General features: G+C 42.8%; 1 protein-coding gene across 1 annotated transcript in view; it reads right to left on the minus strand.

The window, feature by feature from the left end:
• Positions 1-19,668, minus strand: part of DOCK8 (dedicator of cytokinesis 8) — a gene marked incomplete at both ends in the record, with an annotated part of 237,691 nt that overhangs the window by 10,839 nt on the left and 207,184 nt on the right. The window contains 8 exons of the mRNA XM_080708606.1: positions 1,748-1,891; positions 4,572-4,808; positions 8,421-8,510; positions 11,017-11,151; positions 11,600-11,731; positions 13,639-13,782; positions 18,401-18,593; positions 19,371-19,471. Of these exons, the coding sequence (XP_080564732.1) occupies positions 1,748-1,891; positions 4,572-4,808; positions 8,421-8,510; positions 11,017-11,151; positions 11,600-11,731; positions 13,639-13,782; positions 18,401-18,593; positions 19,371-19,471 (1,176 nt within the window). The remainder of the gene's footprint in view (positions 1-1,747; positions 1,892-4,571; positions 4,809-8,420; positions 8,511-11,016; positions 11,152-11,599; positions 11,732-13,638; positions 13,783-18,400; positions 18,594-19,370; positions 19,472-19,668) is intronic.

The following is a 19,668-nucleotide window of genomic DNA, read 5'->3' on the forward strand; positions in this document are numbered from 1 at the left end:
CAGAGGTAATGCAGAGCATAAACTGGGTGTGGTGGCACACATTTGTAATCTTAGCACTTGGGAGGTTGAGACAGAAAGGTCCAGGTTCGCAGTCAGCCTCAGCTACTTAGTGAGACTCAGTTTCTGAATAAAGAATAAAAAATAGGCCTGAGGTTGCAGCTCGAAGGTAGGATGCCCCTGGGATCAATCCCCAGTACCACAAACAAACAAACAACAACAACAACAACAACAACAACAACAACAACAACAGAGAGATGGTGCAGAGAATATAAATAGTTAATAGTTATAAGCTTATGAAGTTTCTATCTTCATCAGAAGATTGGGACTTTAGGCCGGGTGTGGTGGCACACGCTTGTAGTCCCTGCACTTGGGAGGCTGAGACAGGAGGATCGCGCATGTTCGAAGCCAGCCTCAGCTACTTATTGAGACTCTCAGCGAGACCCTGTTTCCAAATAAAAAAATACAAAAATAGGTCTGGGAGTATAGCTCGGAGGTAGAAAGCCTCTGGGTTCCACCCTCAGTAACACCAAAAAAAGAAAAAAAAAAAAGATTGGGACTTAGAAAAGCAAACACTTTCTAATTATTATTATTTGTTTCGTATGTGGTACTGGGTATTGAACCCAGAGACATCTTAGCTCTGAGCTACATCCTCAGCCTTATTTTATCTTGAAATAGGGTCTCACTAAGTTGCAGGAAGCCTTGATAAGTTGCTGAGGCTGGCCATGAACCTGTGATCCTCCTGTCTCAGCCACCTAAGCACTAGGATTATAGGCAGGCTCTCTCTCTCTCTCTCTCTCTCTCTCTCTCTCTCTCTCTCTCTCTCTCTCTCTCTTTATTGGGAATTGAACCCAGTACAGAAAAAACATTTTACCTTTAAGCCACACTCCAGTTCTATTTTTCATTTTGAAACAGGCTCTTGCTAAATTGTTGAGAGTCTCATTAAGTTACAAAGGCTGGCCTTGAACCTCCAATCCTCCTGTCTTGGCCTCCCTAGCACTAGAATTACAGGTGTGCACCAGTGTGCCCAACATTGTTTCTGTTCTCTTGATTAAATGGGCTCAGAATTTTTGCAGGGGAATGTTCAGATGGAGAGTGTGCCAAACAAGGAAAGAGTCATGATGCTCCTTGAATTTCTGAGTTGTGGAGGGTGGACAAGAGTGGATCTAGACTAATACTAGGCTCATACCTCCATCCACCTGAGAGTGGCTTCATGCCATGCTGAGCTCAGAAATTAGGGTTCTAACAGGTCTGAGAAGATCCAGCCGGGCTTGAAATGGCCCAAGGTGCCTGGACCCAGCTCAATCCTTGTTGCCAAGGCTCTGGGCATGTAGGGTCATCTAGTGACGGACTCAAGAGCTGGATGGTCTACATCCTTGACCCCTCTCTCTTCTTAGCTTAGTCTTAAGTTCTGTGACAACTTTGCCTACACTGGACATGAATAAACACTCTGCAACAGGACATCAGCCGTGGATTGTCCTGCCAGGCCTGGCCCTAGTGTAGATTGCTCTGAGAAAATGGTACCCCTTAAGCCTGGTCTACTCATCTTATGTTCGGTTGTTAAATTAATGAAGAGGAGGCCTCCTAAAATTCTTGTAAACCACACAAGTGTTGAGAGGAAGTTTCAGGACATCATTTTTGTGTGAACCAGATACATGTTAACAATGATACACCAACCCCAAAGAAGGGTACATACCTCATAACTCAAATGCTAAGGATTCAGAAGCTGCTCGCAGCTGGCTTTACTTGCCTGATTTACAGTCGCCCCCACAGAGCCTTGCAGCACCATCTGAAGCATCTTTGCATCCGGTGGCTCCTGGTTAATGGCCACCGCTAACTGCAGAGTCTTCTTCTTCATGTCTTCAATGGCAACTTCAATCGGAGTCAAAACAAACTGAATATAAGACAGAAACAGGGAAGTCATTGTCTGCTCTCAAAGCCACGGGTAACCCTGGACCTATGACAGAGAGGGCACCTGGACTGGAAGAAGCAGATAAGGAAAGACTTGCTGAGTTATTAAAATCATCTGAAGAGGTTTGGAAGAAGGGAGGGCCCACTACTTCCCGAGTACTTACTAGGTTCTAGGAACTTTACATACCTTTGTCATTTTCCCCTTTAAACAACTGTCCTGTTCTCTCCATTTTTTGGCCAAATGGGGATTTATAAGTATAAGTTCCACAAAATGACATAGTAGTAAGAAGGGAGGTCCTAATTTTGCCTTCATTCAAAGTCTATATTTTCTTCTATACTGTTTCAGAATATGATGGGTTAAATCCTGTCCTCCTCAAAGTCCTCCACTGAAGTTCTAACCTTCCCAGAATGTGACCTTATTTGGAGATAGGCTCTTCAGTGAGGAAAGCTCTTTGAGTTAAACTCAGTCCCTACATTCAGTATAACTGGTGTCCTTACAAGAAGAGGAAATCTGGACGTGAGCATGTAGAGGAAAGATGATGGAAACATACACAGGGAGAAGCCGTTTATCTACAAGCCCAGCAGGAGCCTGGCCTCCATTCTCCCTGCTGATACCCGGCATGTGGACCTCCAGCCTCCAGAGCTGTGAGGCAATACATTTCTGTTGTTTAAGCCATCCCGGCTGCGGTACTTTACCATATCGCCCTAACAAATACACTAAGGTTCTTGGGGGATTGCAGATGGTTAAGAAAAGCTGTGATAGTGCTTAGTGCTTTTGGGGACAGTGAGTTTGTTTCTGTGCTGTGCCTAGCATGTCTTCAAAAGTCCAGAACAATCAGAAACACAGCAGGCGCCTTCCAGACCAACTTCCTCCTGATGGAGCCCCACATCGTCAGGCTCTCTTTGCTCTGCGTGACCCCCTCTCCGCGTGGTTGTTCTGCTCAACACTAGTTGGCGGGCTCAGTCCATGTTGCACTGGCCTGAAGATGTGGATATCCATCAGCCATCTGTTAGTGCACTGACTTGATTATGCCTGCTATACTTGTTATTTTAATGACCTAATCTAATTAAATAATGAATAAACTGATGAATTATGGGTGTGGAAAGAAAAAAAAAGAATTGTTCCTATGAAAACCAAGCTGGATGATTTGGCAAAACATTATAAAAGTGAGCTGCTATAAAAATTCCTGTCATATTAGGTGTGCACAAAACAACTATAAAAGGCTAGAGGGGAAAATCATAAAAAATCCAGAAGCAGAAGCCTTCTGCTCTCATGATGCTTAACAAGGATCTGTAAGCTCTCATGCTGCTTTATAGAAAGCAAAATTGAAATAATGGAAAAGGCGCATGGGTGTGGTTTATAAAGGAATACAATACTGAGTAGCGATCAGTCAACTCATAATCACAGAGATGGCTGTGCCCTACATAAAAAAAAGATGACATGTAGGTGTTTTAAAGAAAAAATAGAATGTTCATGGCATGTATAATGTAAAAACAATTCTGTGGCTTGAGAAACTTTCTCCATCAGTCCTATTAAAATGAATAAACATTTTTCTACCATGCAGAGAAGTCCTTCTCGCCAATGGACAGATGAGGAAACTGGATACACGTAGCTTGTGCAGTCACAGGAAAAAGCTGGGATACAAGTCAGCTGCTTGACTTGTCTACCTCATGCGGTGCCCTTCCTGTGGCACACCACCAACTCAGTGGGACTGCTGGCTTGTGGTTCCTGCCTCTACTAATTAAAAATATAACTATGCCTCAGTTGCCTATGAGCTTTTAGACCTATAAAAATTGTATGTAAAATATTTAAAATTTAAATGCAGTCATCTCTTGGTATTCATGGGGGACTGGTTTCAGGACCCTTCTGCTAGCTATATCAGAATTCAAGGATGCTTAAATCCTGCATATAAAATGGTATAGTATTTGCATATACTTATACTTTAAATCATTTCTAGGTTACTTATAATACCTAAAATAGTGCAAATGCTATGTAAATAGTTTCTATTTTATATTGTTTGGGAAATAATGGCAAAAAAGTTAGTACCCATTATAGTACAGACACAATTTTCCCCTTCCCCCAAATTTCAACTCATTGTTGACTTTATGGATATGGAACTTGAGATACAAAGGGCCAACTGTATGTACATTTTATTTTGGCGGTATTGGGGATGGAACCCAGGGGACATTCTACCCCTGAGCTACACCCCCAGCCCTATTTTTTACTCTTTATTTTGAAACAGGGTCTCAATGAATTGTAAAGGGCCTTACTAAGTAGCTGAGCCTGTCAGTGAACCGTGATCCCCCTGTCTCAGCCTCCCAAATGCTGGGATTACAAGCGTGTGCCACCACGCTTATCTTATGTATGCACATTTTAATTTGGCTTATATTTAAAGTGGAAATGAGTGGTAAATATTATTTAAATATGTAAACATGTTTACACTAGAGATAAGACTTTAAAGTGTTAAATATTCCATATAAAATAGTTCCATAAAACATGTGGCTGTCTAAATGAGATTCCCTGGCACCATGACAGCAAGTGGGTAGCTTCCTAATATTTCCAGTGTGTGTCCCTCTGCTGTGAGAAAGTGCTCAGGTGTGTGGCCTGGGAGGTCACCCAGGCCCAATCCTTCAGCAATGGCTGTCCCTTGGAGGTGCATTACCTCTTCCTTCTGGATGACTGCGATCCTGGTCTTGATGTAAGGGAAGGCGTGCATGGTGGTCAGGACCGTGTTCCTGCGGTACTGCTCGTGCAGCTCACCACGGGGCCGCCCCTCCAGGGTGAAGGGGGTGGTGTACATGAACCTCCGCAAGTTGAAATTCTTCTCAAAGTAAGTCACCCTGTCTTTCATCTCATACTCATCAAAGTAGGGCTCCACAAAAGTGATCTGTATATAGGCCTTGGGGGAAAGGGGAAGGAGAAGATGAGCCACTGGGCAGAGGTCCTTGATGCCCTTAGGAAGTGCTACCTCTCCCTTTCTCTCCCTCTAAGAAAGCTACCAGGCTGAGCACAGCGGGGAACAATCCAGAATCCACAGTTCCTCCTTCCCACCCAAGGGAACAAAGGAACACGAAGGAGGGGAGAGGACTGGGCCTGTAGGGAGATCAGGTCTACCAGTTGTCCTCTCCAAGCACAGGAAACTGATCCAACGGAAGCCTCAGCATGAGGGTTTGCAAACTGCCATGATTTTTCACAGTGATCCTGAGCATGACACACTTACTACAAAGCGTGAATGGTCAAGCCAAAAAACAACAGTTCCAAGTGCTGGCAAGGATGGAGAACAGCTAGAACTTGTATGCATGAATGGGGAAAATGCCAAATGCACAGCTGTTTTGCAAAACAAGGTATTCGTTTCTTATACTGTTAAATGAACTGACCTGAAACCAAATAATCCCACTCCTTTGTGTATACTCAAGAGAAATGAAAACTCATTCATATAAAACCTGTACACAGATGCCTATAGCAACAGTGTACATAATAGGTAAAAATTAGAAATAAACCATAATAGACAAACACTAGAAATGGGCCAAACTAAAGGGATAAGCAAATAGTGGCACATTTACACAACAGAATACTACTCAGCAATAAAAAGAACACACTACCATCATAGGGATGAATTTTAGACAGGATATACTAAGTAAAAAAAGCCAGTCTCAAAAGGCTGAGCAATAAGCTAGGCGTGGTGGTGCACGCTTGTAGTCCCAGTACTTGGGAGGCTGAGACAGGGTGATCATAGGTTTAAAGCCAGCCTTGACAACTTAGTGAGGTTCTCTGCAACTTAGTGAGATTGTTTCCAAATAAATAAAAAATCAGAGGCCGGGGATTTATCTCAGAGGTAGAATGCCCCTGGGTTCAATCCCCAGTGCCACCAAAAAAAAAAAAAAAAAAAAAAAGGCTGAGTGATTCCATTTATTTACTCTATGAGTCCATGTATATCCTTCCTGGAAAAGGCAAACCTGTGGACACAGAGTACAGCTGAGTGACGGTCAGGGGCTGAAGGAGAGGATGACTATGAAGAGGCATAGGAGATATTTTGGATTGATGGAACTGTTCTATATCATGATGGTGGTAGCTGCATGCGTTTGTCCAAATTCATAGAACACTAAAAGCAGAGAATTTTACTGCATATGCTCATTTAAACACATACGTGCATGTACAGATACACATTGTGAAGAGGGTTCTTATTAATGAAGGAGGTTTCTTTAAAAAAGTAAAGAAAAACGGTAGTGAGCAGAGATGCTGGGACACCCACCGAGTGGAGTGGATGGGTGCAGTCACATGAGACACACCATTTAATCTAATGAAATCTGGTTGTGATTCTGGGTTCAGACGCTCATTCCAAGCTCTCGCAATCCTCCCTTGGGCTTTTAAGTGAAAGGAGACCGGCCCCTTGTGCAGGGAGGTCACTGATGGCTGTGCATAGCTTGCACTGTGCACAGACCACTATAGCGCACAGCCAGTTCCATCTTCCAAGGACTCCAAACCGTTCTGTCTAAAGTTTAGTTCAACTCTTATCACTGGTGCTGCTTTCAAGCCTCGGTTAGGGAATGTGTCTTAAATGGGCAAGTATTCTGAAAATGCAGGAGAGCAAACTGCCAATTCCTCCTTATTTGTTTCACCTTCAAAATACCTTAGAAGACAGAAATGAGTGGGAGTTGGGCCCTTTCCTTTTACAGCTCTGCAGATGGTGCGTGGTCCTTGGCCCCTGGCTCTTAGTTGTACCTTGCACTTGCATTATCTCCAGCAGTCTAGAACATCCTTGTGTCTATGGACAGGCAGGCAGATGTTACCCTGTGGTACAATCTGCCTGCCTGTCCATCTTTGTTCTTTGTTCCTGTCTGCAGGCACAGAAGTTCAAACACCCTTGGATTTCCTAAGTGATGGGAGTGTCTTTGTTATGCTAAGGCGCAGACTCCAGGTGGGCCTCTGGATAGCTCTGGTGGCCCCAAAAGACTACTCTGGTGATCAGAGGGTTGGAATTTTAGGCCAGTCTGACCTCCAGAGAAGAGAGAAGGGCTGGAGACTATGTTTGAATATGTGGCCACTGATCTATTCAATCATACCTATGTAATGACATCCCAATAAAAACTCTGAGCACCTTGAGACTTGGGGGGACTTCCTCCGATTTGGTGTGCTGGAAGGATGATGTGCCCGGATTCTACATGTAGAGGGCACAGGAACTACGCCTGTGACCTTGCCCTGTGTGTATCCTTTATCATGTAGCTGTAACCAGAAGTATGGTATTGTTTTAAATTTCTTTGAGTCATTCTAGTGCATTATCTAGCCCGAGCAATGTCGTGGAATTCCCAATTTTGTAGTTGGCTAATTAGAAGGGGGGGTGCCTGGGAGCCCCACTTGAAGCTAGTGTCTGATCTTATGGGGGAATCAAGCCTTTTACTTGTGGGTCCGATGCCAAGTCTGGGTGATTTTACTGTAGGAGACCCAGTTAGAGGTGAAATGGAACAAACCTGGTATGAAAGTGAGACCATCCCAAGCCCTTCCTGCTATTCCCCAACAGCACAGGATCCTGCACTGGGCTGCAAGGACATCTGCAGCCCAAAGAAAGGTGCCAGGAAACGCTATCAAGCAGAAGTCTGCTTTTTGTGATTGTGTGTGTGTGTGTGTGTGTGTGTGTGTGTGTGTGTACCTATGAACCCAGGCGCAGTCTACTTCCGAGTTACACCCTCAGCCCTGTTTTATTTTATTTTATTTTGAAACAGGTTCTCACTAAGTTGATGAGAATCTTACTACATGCTGAGGTTGTCCTCAAACCCATGATCCTCCTTGTCTGAAGCTTCCCAAGTGCTAGGATTACAGGTCTGTGCCAACACGCCTGGCTTGAGAAGTCTGCATTTTTAAGACCATGTTCTGTTGTTTCTTTGTTGTTGTTTTGTTTTGTTTGTGCAGCACTGGGGATAGAACCCAGGCACATTCTACCTCCAAGCTACACCCCCACCCCTATTTTTTATTTTTTATTTGAAACAGGGTCTCACTGAGTTGCAAAGGGCCTAAGTAGCTGAGGCTGTCTATGAACAGTGATCCTTCTGTCTTAGCCTTCCAAATTAAAACCATGTTTTAAATGGACAATTTAAAGGTTTTCTAGAAAAGCAGTAAGGAGTAGTGACTAACAATGTGGGTTTGGGGATGGCAGACCCCACTTTGGAGTCTTCCATGACCTGGGAAGTTGCTTGACCTTTCTTTACCTCAGTTTTCTTATCTGTACAGGGAACAATGAAACCTATTTTAAAGGGCTACTGGAGGAGGAAATTCAATAGTGTACATATATATTCTCGTGCAGGGCCAGGCACATGGTTGGTGCTTCATAAATGATAACTCCTATTATGACTTATGCTCTTAAGTATGTTTTCTTTAAGACTTAATCCATCAGTATTTGAAGTCTAGATGAAAACATTTTTGGTTGCCTTTCAGTGACTTGGAGGGTCCAGACAGAGGAGGACAGCAGAAAGGGACTCAGAGTCTGGCGGTCATTTTTAGCAAATTTCCTCCATACCTTGTTTGGATCCAGCTTTGTTTTATCCACAGGAGTGGAGTCTTTGATCACTTCCACAAACTCTGCACCGAAACACTGACTATAAAATCCCTAGGTAAGAGAAACCAACAGTTTACAAAGGTCATTTTAACATAATGCAGCTCTTTGTCTTCTCAGAAGTGGAGTAAGTTTGGAACAAGTGCAAGGTAGAATTCGTTCATTGATTATTCAGACTTGGTCTGAGCTAATGAGCGAAGTTCAGCATTTCCTGGGACAGAAATAAAAATACAAGCAAGGCCGGCACTGTCAACTGATGCTTGCTTCCTACAACGCATACGCTTGGTCTTGAATTCAACCAGCGTCATCATTTTTTCTAAGGTGTCTCCAGGGGTATGGGGCTATTTTTTTCAAGTATATGTGTGGTATTGATTATTGAACCCGGGAGTATTCTACTTCTGAGCTGCACACCCAGCCTCATTTTCCTCATTTTATGTTTTTGTTTAGAAACAGGGTATGGCTAGGTTGCTAAAAGTCTCACTAAGTTGCTGAGGCTGTCCTTGAACCTCTGATCCTCCTGTCTCAGCCTCTCAAGTACTGGGATAACAGGTGTGTGCCGCTATGCCTACCTGGTATGGTGATATTTACTTTTTCTTGTTTCTTCCCTGGAAACTAGGAGGTCACCAGGCTTTCTATAATGTGGCAAACTACAGTGTACAGGAAGAAAAAAAATGTACTTCCAACACTTTATTTTCTTCTCTTGGTACTAGTTATTGTAGCCAGGGACAGTCTACCTTGGAGATACACTTCTAGCCCTTTTGTTTCTTTTCGAAACAGTTTTGCTAGGTTGCTGAGAATCCGCTACATTGCTGAGGCTGTCCTTGAACCTATAACCCTCCTGTCTCAGCCTCCCAAATACTGGGATTACAGGTGTATGCTGCCATACCCAGCTTGTAACTCTAGTTCTAAGGAGGGGAAACAATTTTAGGGAACCAAGTGATCTGGTGAATGGCTGATTTTCCTTCTCATGAGCTGAATGTCATTGGGCAAGTTTCCCAACCACTCAGGCCGTAGCATCTTTGAATCAAGTAAGGATAAAAGTACCCTGTCTTATTTGGCAAGGATGAACAGTACAAGGAGCCATGAGGCAACAGAAGTGTTGTGAGTTTTATAGACATAAGAGGGCACACATTCAGCGCAATAGCAAGACAGCAAAAGGAATGAATCTTTGGTTAACTGTGGCCAGCACTTCAGAAAACCTTACTCGTTCATCCCCAGAGGATTTTGTTTTGGGAACACACCTCAACTTTCTTCCTGAGTACTTGGTGCTTAGCCTTTTCCATGTCTGGTTTTTTTTTTTTTTTTTTTTTCTGTGCTGTTTCTCCCCACCCCCCATTCTTTAGGCCTTTTCTGCTAGAACATGCTGCTCTTTTCTGTAACTTTGTGGATCAAGTGTGAATGGCAGCTGGGTGTGGTGGCGCACGCTTGTAGTCCCCGCGCTTGGGAGGTGGAGACAGGAGGATCATGCAGGTTCAAAGCCAGCCTTGCTGGCTTAAGAGACCCTATTTTCAAATAAAAATATATATATGAAAAATAGGTCTGGGGGTGTAGCCTGGAGGTAGAAGGGTTTCCAGGCACCCCAGTACCACACACACACACACACAAAAAAAAAAAAAAAAAAAAAAAAAAAAAAAAAAAAAAAAAAAAAAAAAAAAGTGTGGATGGCAGGTTGGAGCTGGGGAAGGCCTTGGCCTTTTGGTAAAGAGTTACCAGAATGGAGTGTGTTTGTTGTCTAGGGATACCAAAAGGACAGCCACACTATTTTGTAGGGGCTAATTCAGTAGTTTGGCCAGATTACTTCTAAGTTAAAAAAAATTATTTTACTCTGTCTCTGTTAGTATAAACTACTGACATTGGGGAAAGGCTATAAGAAAGAATGTGACATTGATTAAATTTTACATAGACTTGAAAATAAATATTTATGATGTGAATTTATAAATTTTGAAACATAAAACAGTGTCTTAGAGGAAAACTATTTAAATCCTGCTTTATCTCATGAGATCATCTTTATATTATAAATGCAATACAGAAAAGTTTATATACACTTAATTCTGAATCCATTACTTTGTTTCAGTAATAATTTATTCAATTTATTTTTCTGTGGTACTGGAAATGGAACCCAGGGGCATTCTACCTCCAAGGTACATCTCCAACCCTATTTTATTTATTTATTCTTTTTGGTTTTTTTATTATTATTTTTTGTGGTAATGGGATGGAACCCTTCTCTGGGCTACATTCCCAGACCTATTTTATATTTTTATTTGGAAACAGGGTCTCTTAAGCCAATGAGGCTGGCTTCGAAACTGCGTGATCTTCCAGTCTCTGCCTCCCAAGCATGGGGATTACAAGTGTGCACCACCACACCCGGCGTTATTCTTTTTATTTTTGAAGCAGGGTCTCACTGAGTTGCAAAGGGCCTCATGAAGCAGCCCAGGCTGTCTGTAGTCCTACTGTCTCAGCCTCCCAAATGCTGGGATTACAAGTGTGCACCACCATGCCTGGCTTCAAATTTGTTTTTGTAAAGTATATAATATTAGGCACACAGAATTACTTTCCTTACCTCTAGTCGATGTGAGATCTCAGGAAGCTTGGTAATTGCAGGCTCTTTGTAAACAAATTCCTGCTCATCCAAATCCCCAAATTTGGATCCATAGAAACCAACTCGGAAGTAAGTTCCAAACATTCTCTTATGATCCTGTTAAACAAAATAAGAAAAACCTCTCTTTAGTGTACATCATTATTGAGGCTCCATTGGGTTAAAAGGCCATTTATTGTATTACAAGCATTTATTCCTACCGCTAATGTAAAGAGAAATCCCTCCATTAATCAGATTTAGTGTTTTCAGGATAAACTTTAGAAACAGCAACAAAAGAAATCCCATGAAAGATGGATGGAACTTTATTGAAGTGAATTTGAAAATTCTCATACTTTCTGGCTATCAAATAGTTCAAGCTGCCTTCCTTTACACTCTGAATTCTGAATCTCTGTCAGTTTTCAGCCCTTTTCTATTTAATGGGTGAGAGCTGCAGTAATGATTTGCTCAAGGTAAATCAGTCCCTAGAGAGGAAGGAGGGCTGCATATCTCTAGGACAAGATCACCTGCTGCCATGTAATAGTACCCATTAGCCAGGATCCCCAGCTACCTTGTTAATGATGTTGTCAAAGGCCTTCTGCAGCTTGTCATGAGTGGATGTGAGCTTCCGGAAGTCTCGATGTGCTTCCAGAATGGGGATGACCAACTTGTAGACCTCATTAACTGTCTCATACAAGCCGCCCTTGGGAAAAGGAGAAGAGAACCAAACAGCATTTAGTCCACTAGAAACTGAATAGCAATTGGAGTTTACAATGTGTTGGAAAATGGATTTTCATCGCACCACAGAATTTTGCAGAGCAGAAGTGTTGTTGCAGCCAGGTGTGGTGGCACATGCCTGTAATTCCATACTTGGGAGGTTGGGACAGGAAGATTGTAGGTTTGAGACCAGCCTCAGAATTTAGCAAAATCTTAGCAACCTAGGGAGACCCTTTTTCAAAATAATAAATAAATAAATAAATAAATAAATAAATAAATGAAAAGGGCTGGGTGTAGCTTGGAGGTAGAACACCCCTGGGGGTTCAATCCCTAGTACAAAAAACAACAACAAAACCCCCCAGCAAAATACAAAAAAAACCCAACAACAAACAAACAAACAAGCAAAAAAACCCCAGAAGTGTTGTCTTAGAACTCAAACTGTCCTAGACAGGTTGCTAAATGGTGATGTAAACAGGGAGAAAAGCTTTCAAAGACTAAAGGAGAAGAGGTTGGCAGCGGGGCTTCCCGTACTCAATCGCATCAGAAGTCCTCTAGACAGACACTCACTGCAGGCCTTCTGGGAATCAGTAGAATTCTAACTGATTAATTTTTTTAAATTTCAGGAAAACCAACCTATAATGGACCTTTTCTGAATTCCAAAAGAGAAATAAAGAAAGAACGAGGAGGAGGAAGAGGAGAAGGTTAAAATAGTAAGTACACAGAGGTAATGGGAGGAAACTTAAGAGACGAAAAGTAGAAAATAAATAATATTATATGAATGAAAACAAAACTGGTTCAGGTAAATATAGTAAAGTAGTAAGAATTTACTTTGTTTACAGTATAGATGAAGATGGAAATCATTAAAATGAAAATAGTCAAGAGGCTTCCCCCTTTGCTCTGAGTCTTAGTATCTCTGTCTGTCTGTCTGTCTGTCTGTCTGTCTGTCTGTCTGTCTGCCTGCCTGCCTGCCTGCCTGCCTGCCTGCCTGCCTGCCTGTCTGTCTCTTTCATACTGAGGATGGGGATTAAACCCAAGGCATTTTATCTTGGAGCTACACCCCCCAGCCCTTTTTACTTTTTTATTTGAAAACAGGGTCTTGCTAAGTTGCCGAGACTGACCTCCAACCTGTGATCCTCCTATCTCAGCCTCCCAAGTACTGGGATTACAGGATCTCAGTGACTTCATCTCTCTCTCTTTTTTTCTTTTTTTGTGGTACTGAAGATTGAACTCAGGGGCATTCTACCTCTGAGCTACACCTCCAGCCCTATTTTATTTTTTATTTGGAAACAGGATCTCACTAAGTTGCTGAGACTGGTTTTCAACCTGCAGTCCCCCTCTCTCAGCCTCCCAAGTACCAGGATTACAGGCATGCTCCACCACTCCTGGTTATATTTTCTTTTATTAGGAGTGTTCAGACACAGATCAGGTTAAGGAGGGGAGTCTCAGTGGTTTCTGCTCCCCTGTGTCTCTGAGCTGGCCTGTCTATAAGGATCTTGAAGATGCCTGGACTTTTGGAAGGGACGACGCCAGGCATTCCTGCCTTTTCCTTGCAGTGGCTTCTTCCCCATTCTTTTCTCTGAGAGGGAGAATGAGAGAGTGAGAACGTGACTTGTGCTTTATTGCATAACCCAAGGCAAGCCATTTCACCTCACTGTGGCTTAGTTTCCATGCCTATTAAGTAGAAATAATACTGTGAAATTGCTGCCCAGCCAACAAGCATGTCATGAAAACCAGAATATTTCAGTGATGAGAGACTCCCCCACCTCCCTTGGAGAGCTGATGTGCTTGTGGACATGGAAGTCCTCCCAGGCCCGGCCTGGCCCGACACCCCTGCCATGTGTGCACAGGCTCACTGGGCCCCTGGGGCCACCCTCCATGCGCTTAGGCACTGACCGTGCTGAAGAGCTCCGCGGCCTGCTCCAGCAGCCCCACCAGGCCGCTCTCCGTGAAGTACCGGCCCGAGCATACCCCGTCCTCATCGGGTGACAGGGTGTCGTCAGAGACCGCAGACTCCTCCAGCACGTTGGAAGAAATATTCTGCAAGAGATCATCGGATGAGCCCAGAGAACAGGGGAACAGACTAAAAAGGGGCCACAGGAAGGGAAGAACTAGGAAGCTGCTCCACCGTCCTCGCGGAAGCTATGATTACACTGGGTCTGAAAGTTCCTGGCGCTGTTCATCTTGAGTGGACACACTGAGCATTTGGTCTTCTGGTTCCACAACTTCTATTTTACTTTTTTCTGTTGTTGTTATACTGGGAATGTAACCCAGGGGCATTCTACCTCTGAGCTATACCCCAGCTGTATTTTATATTCTTAATTTTGAAACAGAGTCTCACTGACTTGCAAAGGGCCTCACTAAGTAGTAGCTGAGGCTGTCTCCGTGAACCGTGATCCTCCTGTCTCAGCCTTCCAAATGCTGGGATTACAAGCGTGCACCACCACACCCGGCTTCCATTTTACTTTTAACCATCAGGAGATTTTTATAAAAGAAGGTTGTTTCCCTCAGTATAATAACAATATTGAAACAGTCCTACCTTAGCGAGACACCCCTAAAGGACAAAATGAGGAGAGCCTTGGTTTTTAAAAGGCAGAGACTAAAAGACAGTTAACTAGACTCCGTGTTTCAGCAGTGGAACAAATCTCTAATTTTTGGGGGGTGTTTTTCTGAAGTAGGATGCTACTGCTGTCTTGACAATCAGCTAAACAGAGATAATAGATGACAATAGCAAGGGAGACTGTCTTCTTTATAGATGTTTTACAGCAAGGCAGCAGTTCCTCTTTTCCCCCCGAACATTTGGTTTTTATCCTTTTTTTCTTTTATAGAAACTATTATAGACTTTAGAGCCTCATACAGGAGCATAGTGTCCAGAGAAATGACGACCCAGAGAACAAACCCAAGGCACAAAATTTAAGGATGCACTCACTCTCAGGGGCGTGGAAGTGCTGTCTCTGCTCTTGGTTGGTCCTGAGGGTGAGCACTTCTTAGACTTTGCACCCTGCATGCCTCACCCAAGGAATATAGGCCTATGCTCTGACCCTGGAGTGGCTCTCGTCTTCTTGACAGGTTGAGTCATCATTTTTGTTTTCTTGGCTTACAGCCATGGAAAAATGCACATGGAGTACAGAGGAAGAGGAAAGCCTTCCTAACTTACAGACTGCAAACCAGTAGCACGCTCGCCACTTCTTTCTATCCCTGTGCACCTGGCCGGCATAGCTAGTCAATGATAGCACTCTTTCTCCTAGAACATGAATATGTTTTCAGAATTCTCTTAACATAATGCTCCAGTCAGCCACTACCAGTTGATCGGAGGTGGCTTGTGAAATAAATGTCTGCCTTCCAGTCTGTCTAGCAAGATTAAGAGAATGAACATTAGGAACCAGTGAGGAGTTGTTACAGCCCTTTCCCTTCACAACCAATATTGTAATGTAGTTTTATGAATATGGGTGGAGTTTCTTAAAGTCTTTTGTGTCCAGTCTTTCTTCCATACGTAGCCTATATATTACAATGTTTATACATTGGAGATCAACTCATTTGCAAGCATCAAGATTCAAGAAGGTGATTTAGAAGAATCAAATTAACTCAGGACTAGAATTATTAGAATCGCATAGGATTTTCCACATGTAGCGAAACAGATATAAAGCTATGGAGCTTGTTAGCTGTGATCAGAGGAAAAAGAGTTTGGGCAGACTCTCCTGACTTCAGAGTTAGGGATATAAAACTAACATCCATATCTGAGAATGTGTCCATATCTACATCTGTGAAATAAATATTGTACCCTAGGGGACAGAATTTCAGTGATCTCAGTTTCTTGAAATTTGGTGAGCTCAAAGTTATTTTTCCTTGCACAGATTTATCTCTAGTTCACAAGTCGTTTCCAAAGTCTCAATTTTATTGGAGCAGAGCAAGGTTGAAAACTACAGCAAAGAGGATTTAAAAAATTAGCAGCGGTCATCTGTTGTTAACGCTGCCCCAGATTCCTTCATCTTTCCATAAGACAAAGCATTCTGATTTTTTTTTTTTTTTTTGGAGAACACTCATAACTTTAGGTGTGAGCCTGTGTGACTCTGGCTCAGCCAATCAGCCTCTCTCTCTCTCTCTCTCTCTCTGACGGAGTAGCAGGGATTGAACTCAGGATTATTCTACCTCTGAGCTACACCTCCAGCCCTTTCTTATTTGTTTTGAAATAGGGTCATGCATTAAGTTGCCGAGAGTCTTGCTAAGTTTCCAAGGCTTGTCTTGAACCTGTGATTTTCCTGTTTCAGCCTCCCAAGTACTGGGATTACAGGACTGAGCCACCATGCTCCACTACAGCCTTTCATTTCTTTGGACACTGTGATTGGTTCAGAATCAAAAGATGCTCGGAGACTTTCTTTATAATCATTAGAAATGAGGCATCCTAGGCCGGGCGTGGTGGCGCACGCTTGTAATCCCCGCGCTTGGGAGACAGAGACAGGAGGATCACGCAGGTTTGAAGCCAGCCATGCTGGCTTAAGAGACCCTGTTTCCAAATTAAAAGTATAAAATAGGTCTGGGAGTGTAGCCCAGAGGTAGAAGGGTTTCCAGGAACCCCAGTACCACCAAAAAAAAAAAAAAAAAAAAAAAAAGAAAGAAAGAAAGAAAAGAAAAGAAAAAAAGAAATGAGTCATCCTTCTCTTTCTTTTTCCCTGGACTTGAACCTGAGGAACCTTAAATCTTAATTGGTGTTGGGAACCTGTGAAGAATGAAACCCACATGAGAGAAGGCTGGGGCAGGAAGTGGCGATGACTCTGAGATCTGCTGGCTGGCCTTGGGTCCCAAGGTCCAGCTAGCGTAGTATTATTCATATCACTTGTGGATACCCTCTCTCATGCAGGCTGATGCATTCTATTTTTACCTTAGGCCAGGCTTGGCTGGGTGTTATGTCACTTGCAAGCATCCATTTCTAGATTGATTGGATAGGTCTCATTTGAGAGAAGTAAGAATTCACCCATAAGCATCACATCATTTGGCCTCTTCTGTGTCTGAGAACACTCGGCTTATCATGCTCCGTACATCACGAAGGCCTCATGCCTCACGGTTCCTTTTCAACGTCTCCAAGCTCTCCCTGCCCCCCTGCTGGGACACACTATACAGGATGCCTCTTTATGGTACTATTCATTATAATTCTTTTTGTAAGACTATTTATTATTTGTTTATTTATTTATTTATTTATTTATTTATTTATTTATTTATTTATGGTGCTGGGGATGAAACCCAGGGGCATCCTACCTCTGAGCTAGACCCCTAGCCCTATTTTTTATTTTGAAACAGGGTCTCCCTAAGTTGCGGAGGGCCTCGCTAAGTTGCTGAAGTTGGCCACAAGCCTGTGATAGTCCTGTATCAGCCTCCCAAGTACTAGGGTTACAGGCATGTACCACCATGCCCGGCTTAATTACTGGCTCTTACGACAAACATTTCTGAATTGGGAAGAAAATTTAGTTACTGAGCATGAAATCATAGAATAAATACTTTTGTTACTGAGGACCAAAAGAAAGGAGAGGTTAATAATATAAGGTGAAACCCAGTCTTACTGATGAACACCATTCTGGGAAAGAGACACTCCTTGCTCTACCAGCAATGGTTTCAGTGACTTATTCTCTAAGTCTGGAATGGCTACTTTGAATTGTCCTTTCTTTCTGGTTCACAAAGCATAACGATATTGTTTTGAAGAACAAAGCCTTTCATCAAATTGGTCATAGAAAATCAAACACGAATAATACAAATACTAGTCAGTGACTTTGTACATTTGGCTTGAAAATATTTCTATTACTGTAGCTATATTGCTCATGGTTTCAAGGCTTGTCATCTCTACAGATCTTTTGAACAAGTTCTCATAACACTGCTTTTTATTTTGTTTTTCTCTAAAGACAGTATTAAATTGTGCAGTAAGAATAGTCCAAGTGGCCACTGGGACTCCAGACTGACGAGGTCCAGCCAAGTATTTCCCCTCATCAACTAGAAGTAATTTTCAGCCATTCAGAGCAGAAAGTACTGATTCAGCCTTTGCTTCCCTTTCCAGGTCCATTTGATTGTTTCTCAATTTTAGGTCAGGGAGTGGGACCCTCCAGAGCTGGGTAGCAGAATTAAAGGATTGGGCCGTGAGGGAAATAATTTCTTCAAGTTTCAAAAATACTTCCCTGCTTATTGGCAACTACAAGTCTTTGAGAAAGAGTTAAAATTACTTTAGAAAAATCGCTCCCTCAGGTGCTACATCTGTGAGGTGTGAGTAAAAAGTACCTTCCAAGTTTATGGGGGAAGGTTAAATGAGATCAGAAGTGTGAGTATCTGAGCGTATCTACTAAAGTGCCCGTCTACTCTAGGTAGCATTTATTGTAAGCAATAATAAAAGATGGCAAAGCAATTAGAGGAGGCAAATATAATGAAGTAGCAGAGGGTTTTTCAGCCTTGGCACTGTTGACATCTGGGGCCAGGTATTCGTGGTGGCAGAAACCTTCCTATGCACTGTAAAATGTTTAGCGACATTTCTGGCTTCTCCCTTTTGGACGCCAGTAGCCTCTTCCTCCGGCCCCCAGTTGTAACAACCAAACATCCTGGACATTGCTAAGTGCCCTGTGGGGGGCAAAGCTGCCCATGGTGAGTCCCCAGCTCCAAGGGAGGTGCCGAACTACCCCACCTGAAAGCTGACGCTGCCCACGGGCAGGTAGCTGTGGTCCTCCAGCATGCTCAGGTACTCGGCTACTAAGGCAGCTGCGTGCACAAGGCACATGGCGGCCTCTGTGTAGCACTTCTTCTTGCTGTGCTTCTCCGCCATGTTCTGGAGCCAGGTCAGCCGCAGGTCGGGAGATGTCTGGTAACTCTTGGCAATTCTGAGGTCAGTTTGAGAAATAGTTCCAAGGACATCTGGTTAATGATACTGTTCTACTGTATGTGGCTACTTCCTCCTCCCTGCCCCCCCCCCTTGCAGCGATATTTTTCCCGTCGTCCTCAGAAAATGAGAGAAAAAGGCAAACATTTTCATCCAGCTGATTTCATTTCATATCTAAGGTGTGCTGGACCCCAAGAAAGAACGCTTAGTAAAAGCCTTATGAGGAAAAAAAAAAAAAAAAAACCAAGTAAAATGGTGTCCTTTTTCATGGATCTCAAGCAAATTTCTTCCTTTCCTTTTTCTCAAAGTAATGACAGAGACAAAAGTACTATGCTTCTTATGATGTCGCAGCCAAATGATTTTGCCTTTGTAAGTCATTTCTCTTAAGAAAGACTGGAAGTTATCAAAAATTTAAACTACTGAGTAAAATATGCATATGTATCTAAAGCAAAACTGCGTATGTAAGTTTGATTACAACTGGAGCAAAACCATATAGGAAATAATTTATTAAACAGCTGAGAATCCTTTTGGTTAAACAGAAGAGAGTTTTTTAAAGTAGGCATCTCACTTTAAATTAGGGTGATCTTTCTGAACATGTATATATATGAATTAACCCACTCAGAATGTTTAATTTCTATTAATTTTCACATACATTTTTGGATGTCATTCCAAACAGTTCTACCCATGTCACCTGTGATAACTGCAGTAGCAAGAACTCCACAGTGACAAATACTGGATCCCCAGTGGTCCCCTCTTTGATTTTATCAGAACAGTCTACCTGTACATGAGATCCATAAGCATCTCTGGATCTTCCTGAAATTCCCTCATTTTCACTGTGTCATATAAGATGCTATTCAGATTGCAGAGAAGTTCCTCCACCTGAAAAAAAGTGTAAGCTCTCAAACAATCTTGGCTTTGTAGTTCACAGTAAGGAGTCAGGATTGCCCTGAAAATATGGGGCTGGGCACGGAAAGGCTTTGTGTAGTGAAAAGTAGAGAACAGAGGTGGAGGGAACTCTAGCCTGGGTTCTCTGTGGCTCATCTTTGCAAGTCCTTGTGCTTCTGTGTCCCAGATGT

The sequence above is a fragment of the Muscardinus avellanarius genome, assembly GCF_963383645.1.
Source record: "Muscardinus avellanarius genome assembly, chromosome: 13".
Classification (NCBI taxonomy): Eukaryota; Metazoa; Chordata; class Mammalia; order Rodentia; family Gliridae; genus Muscardinus; species Muscardinus avellanarius.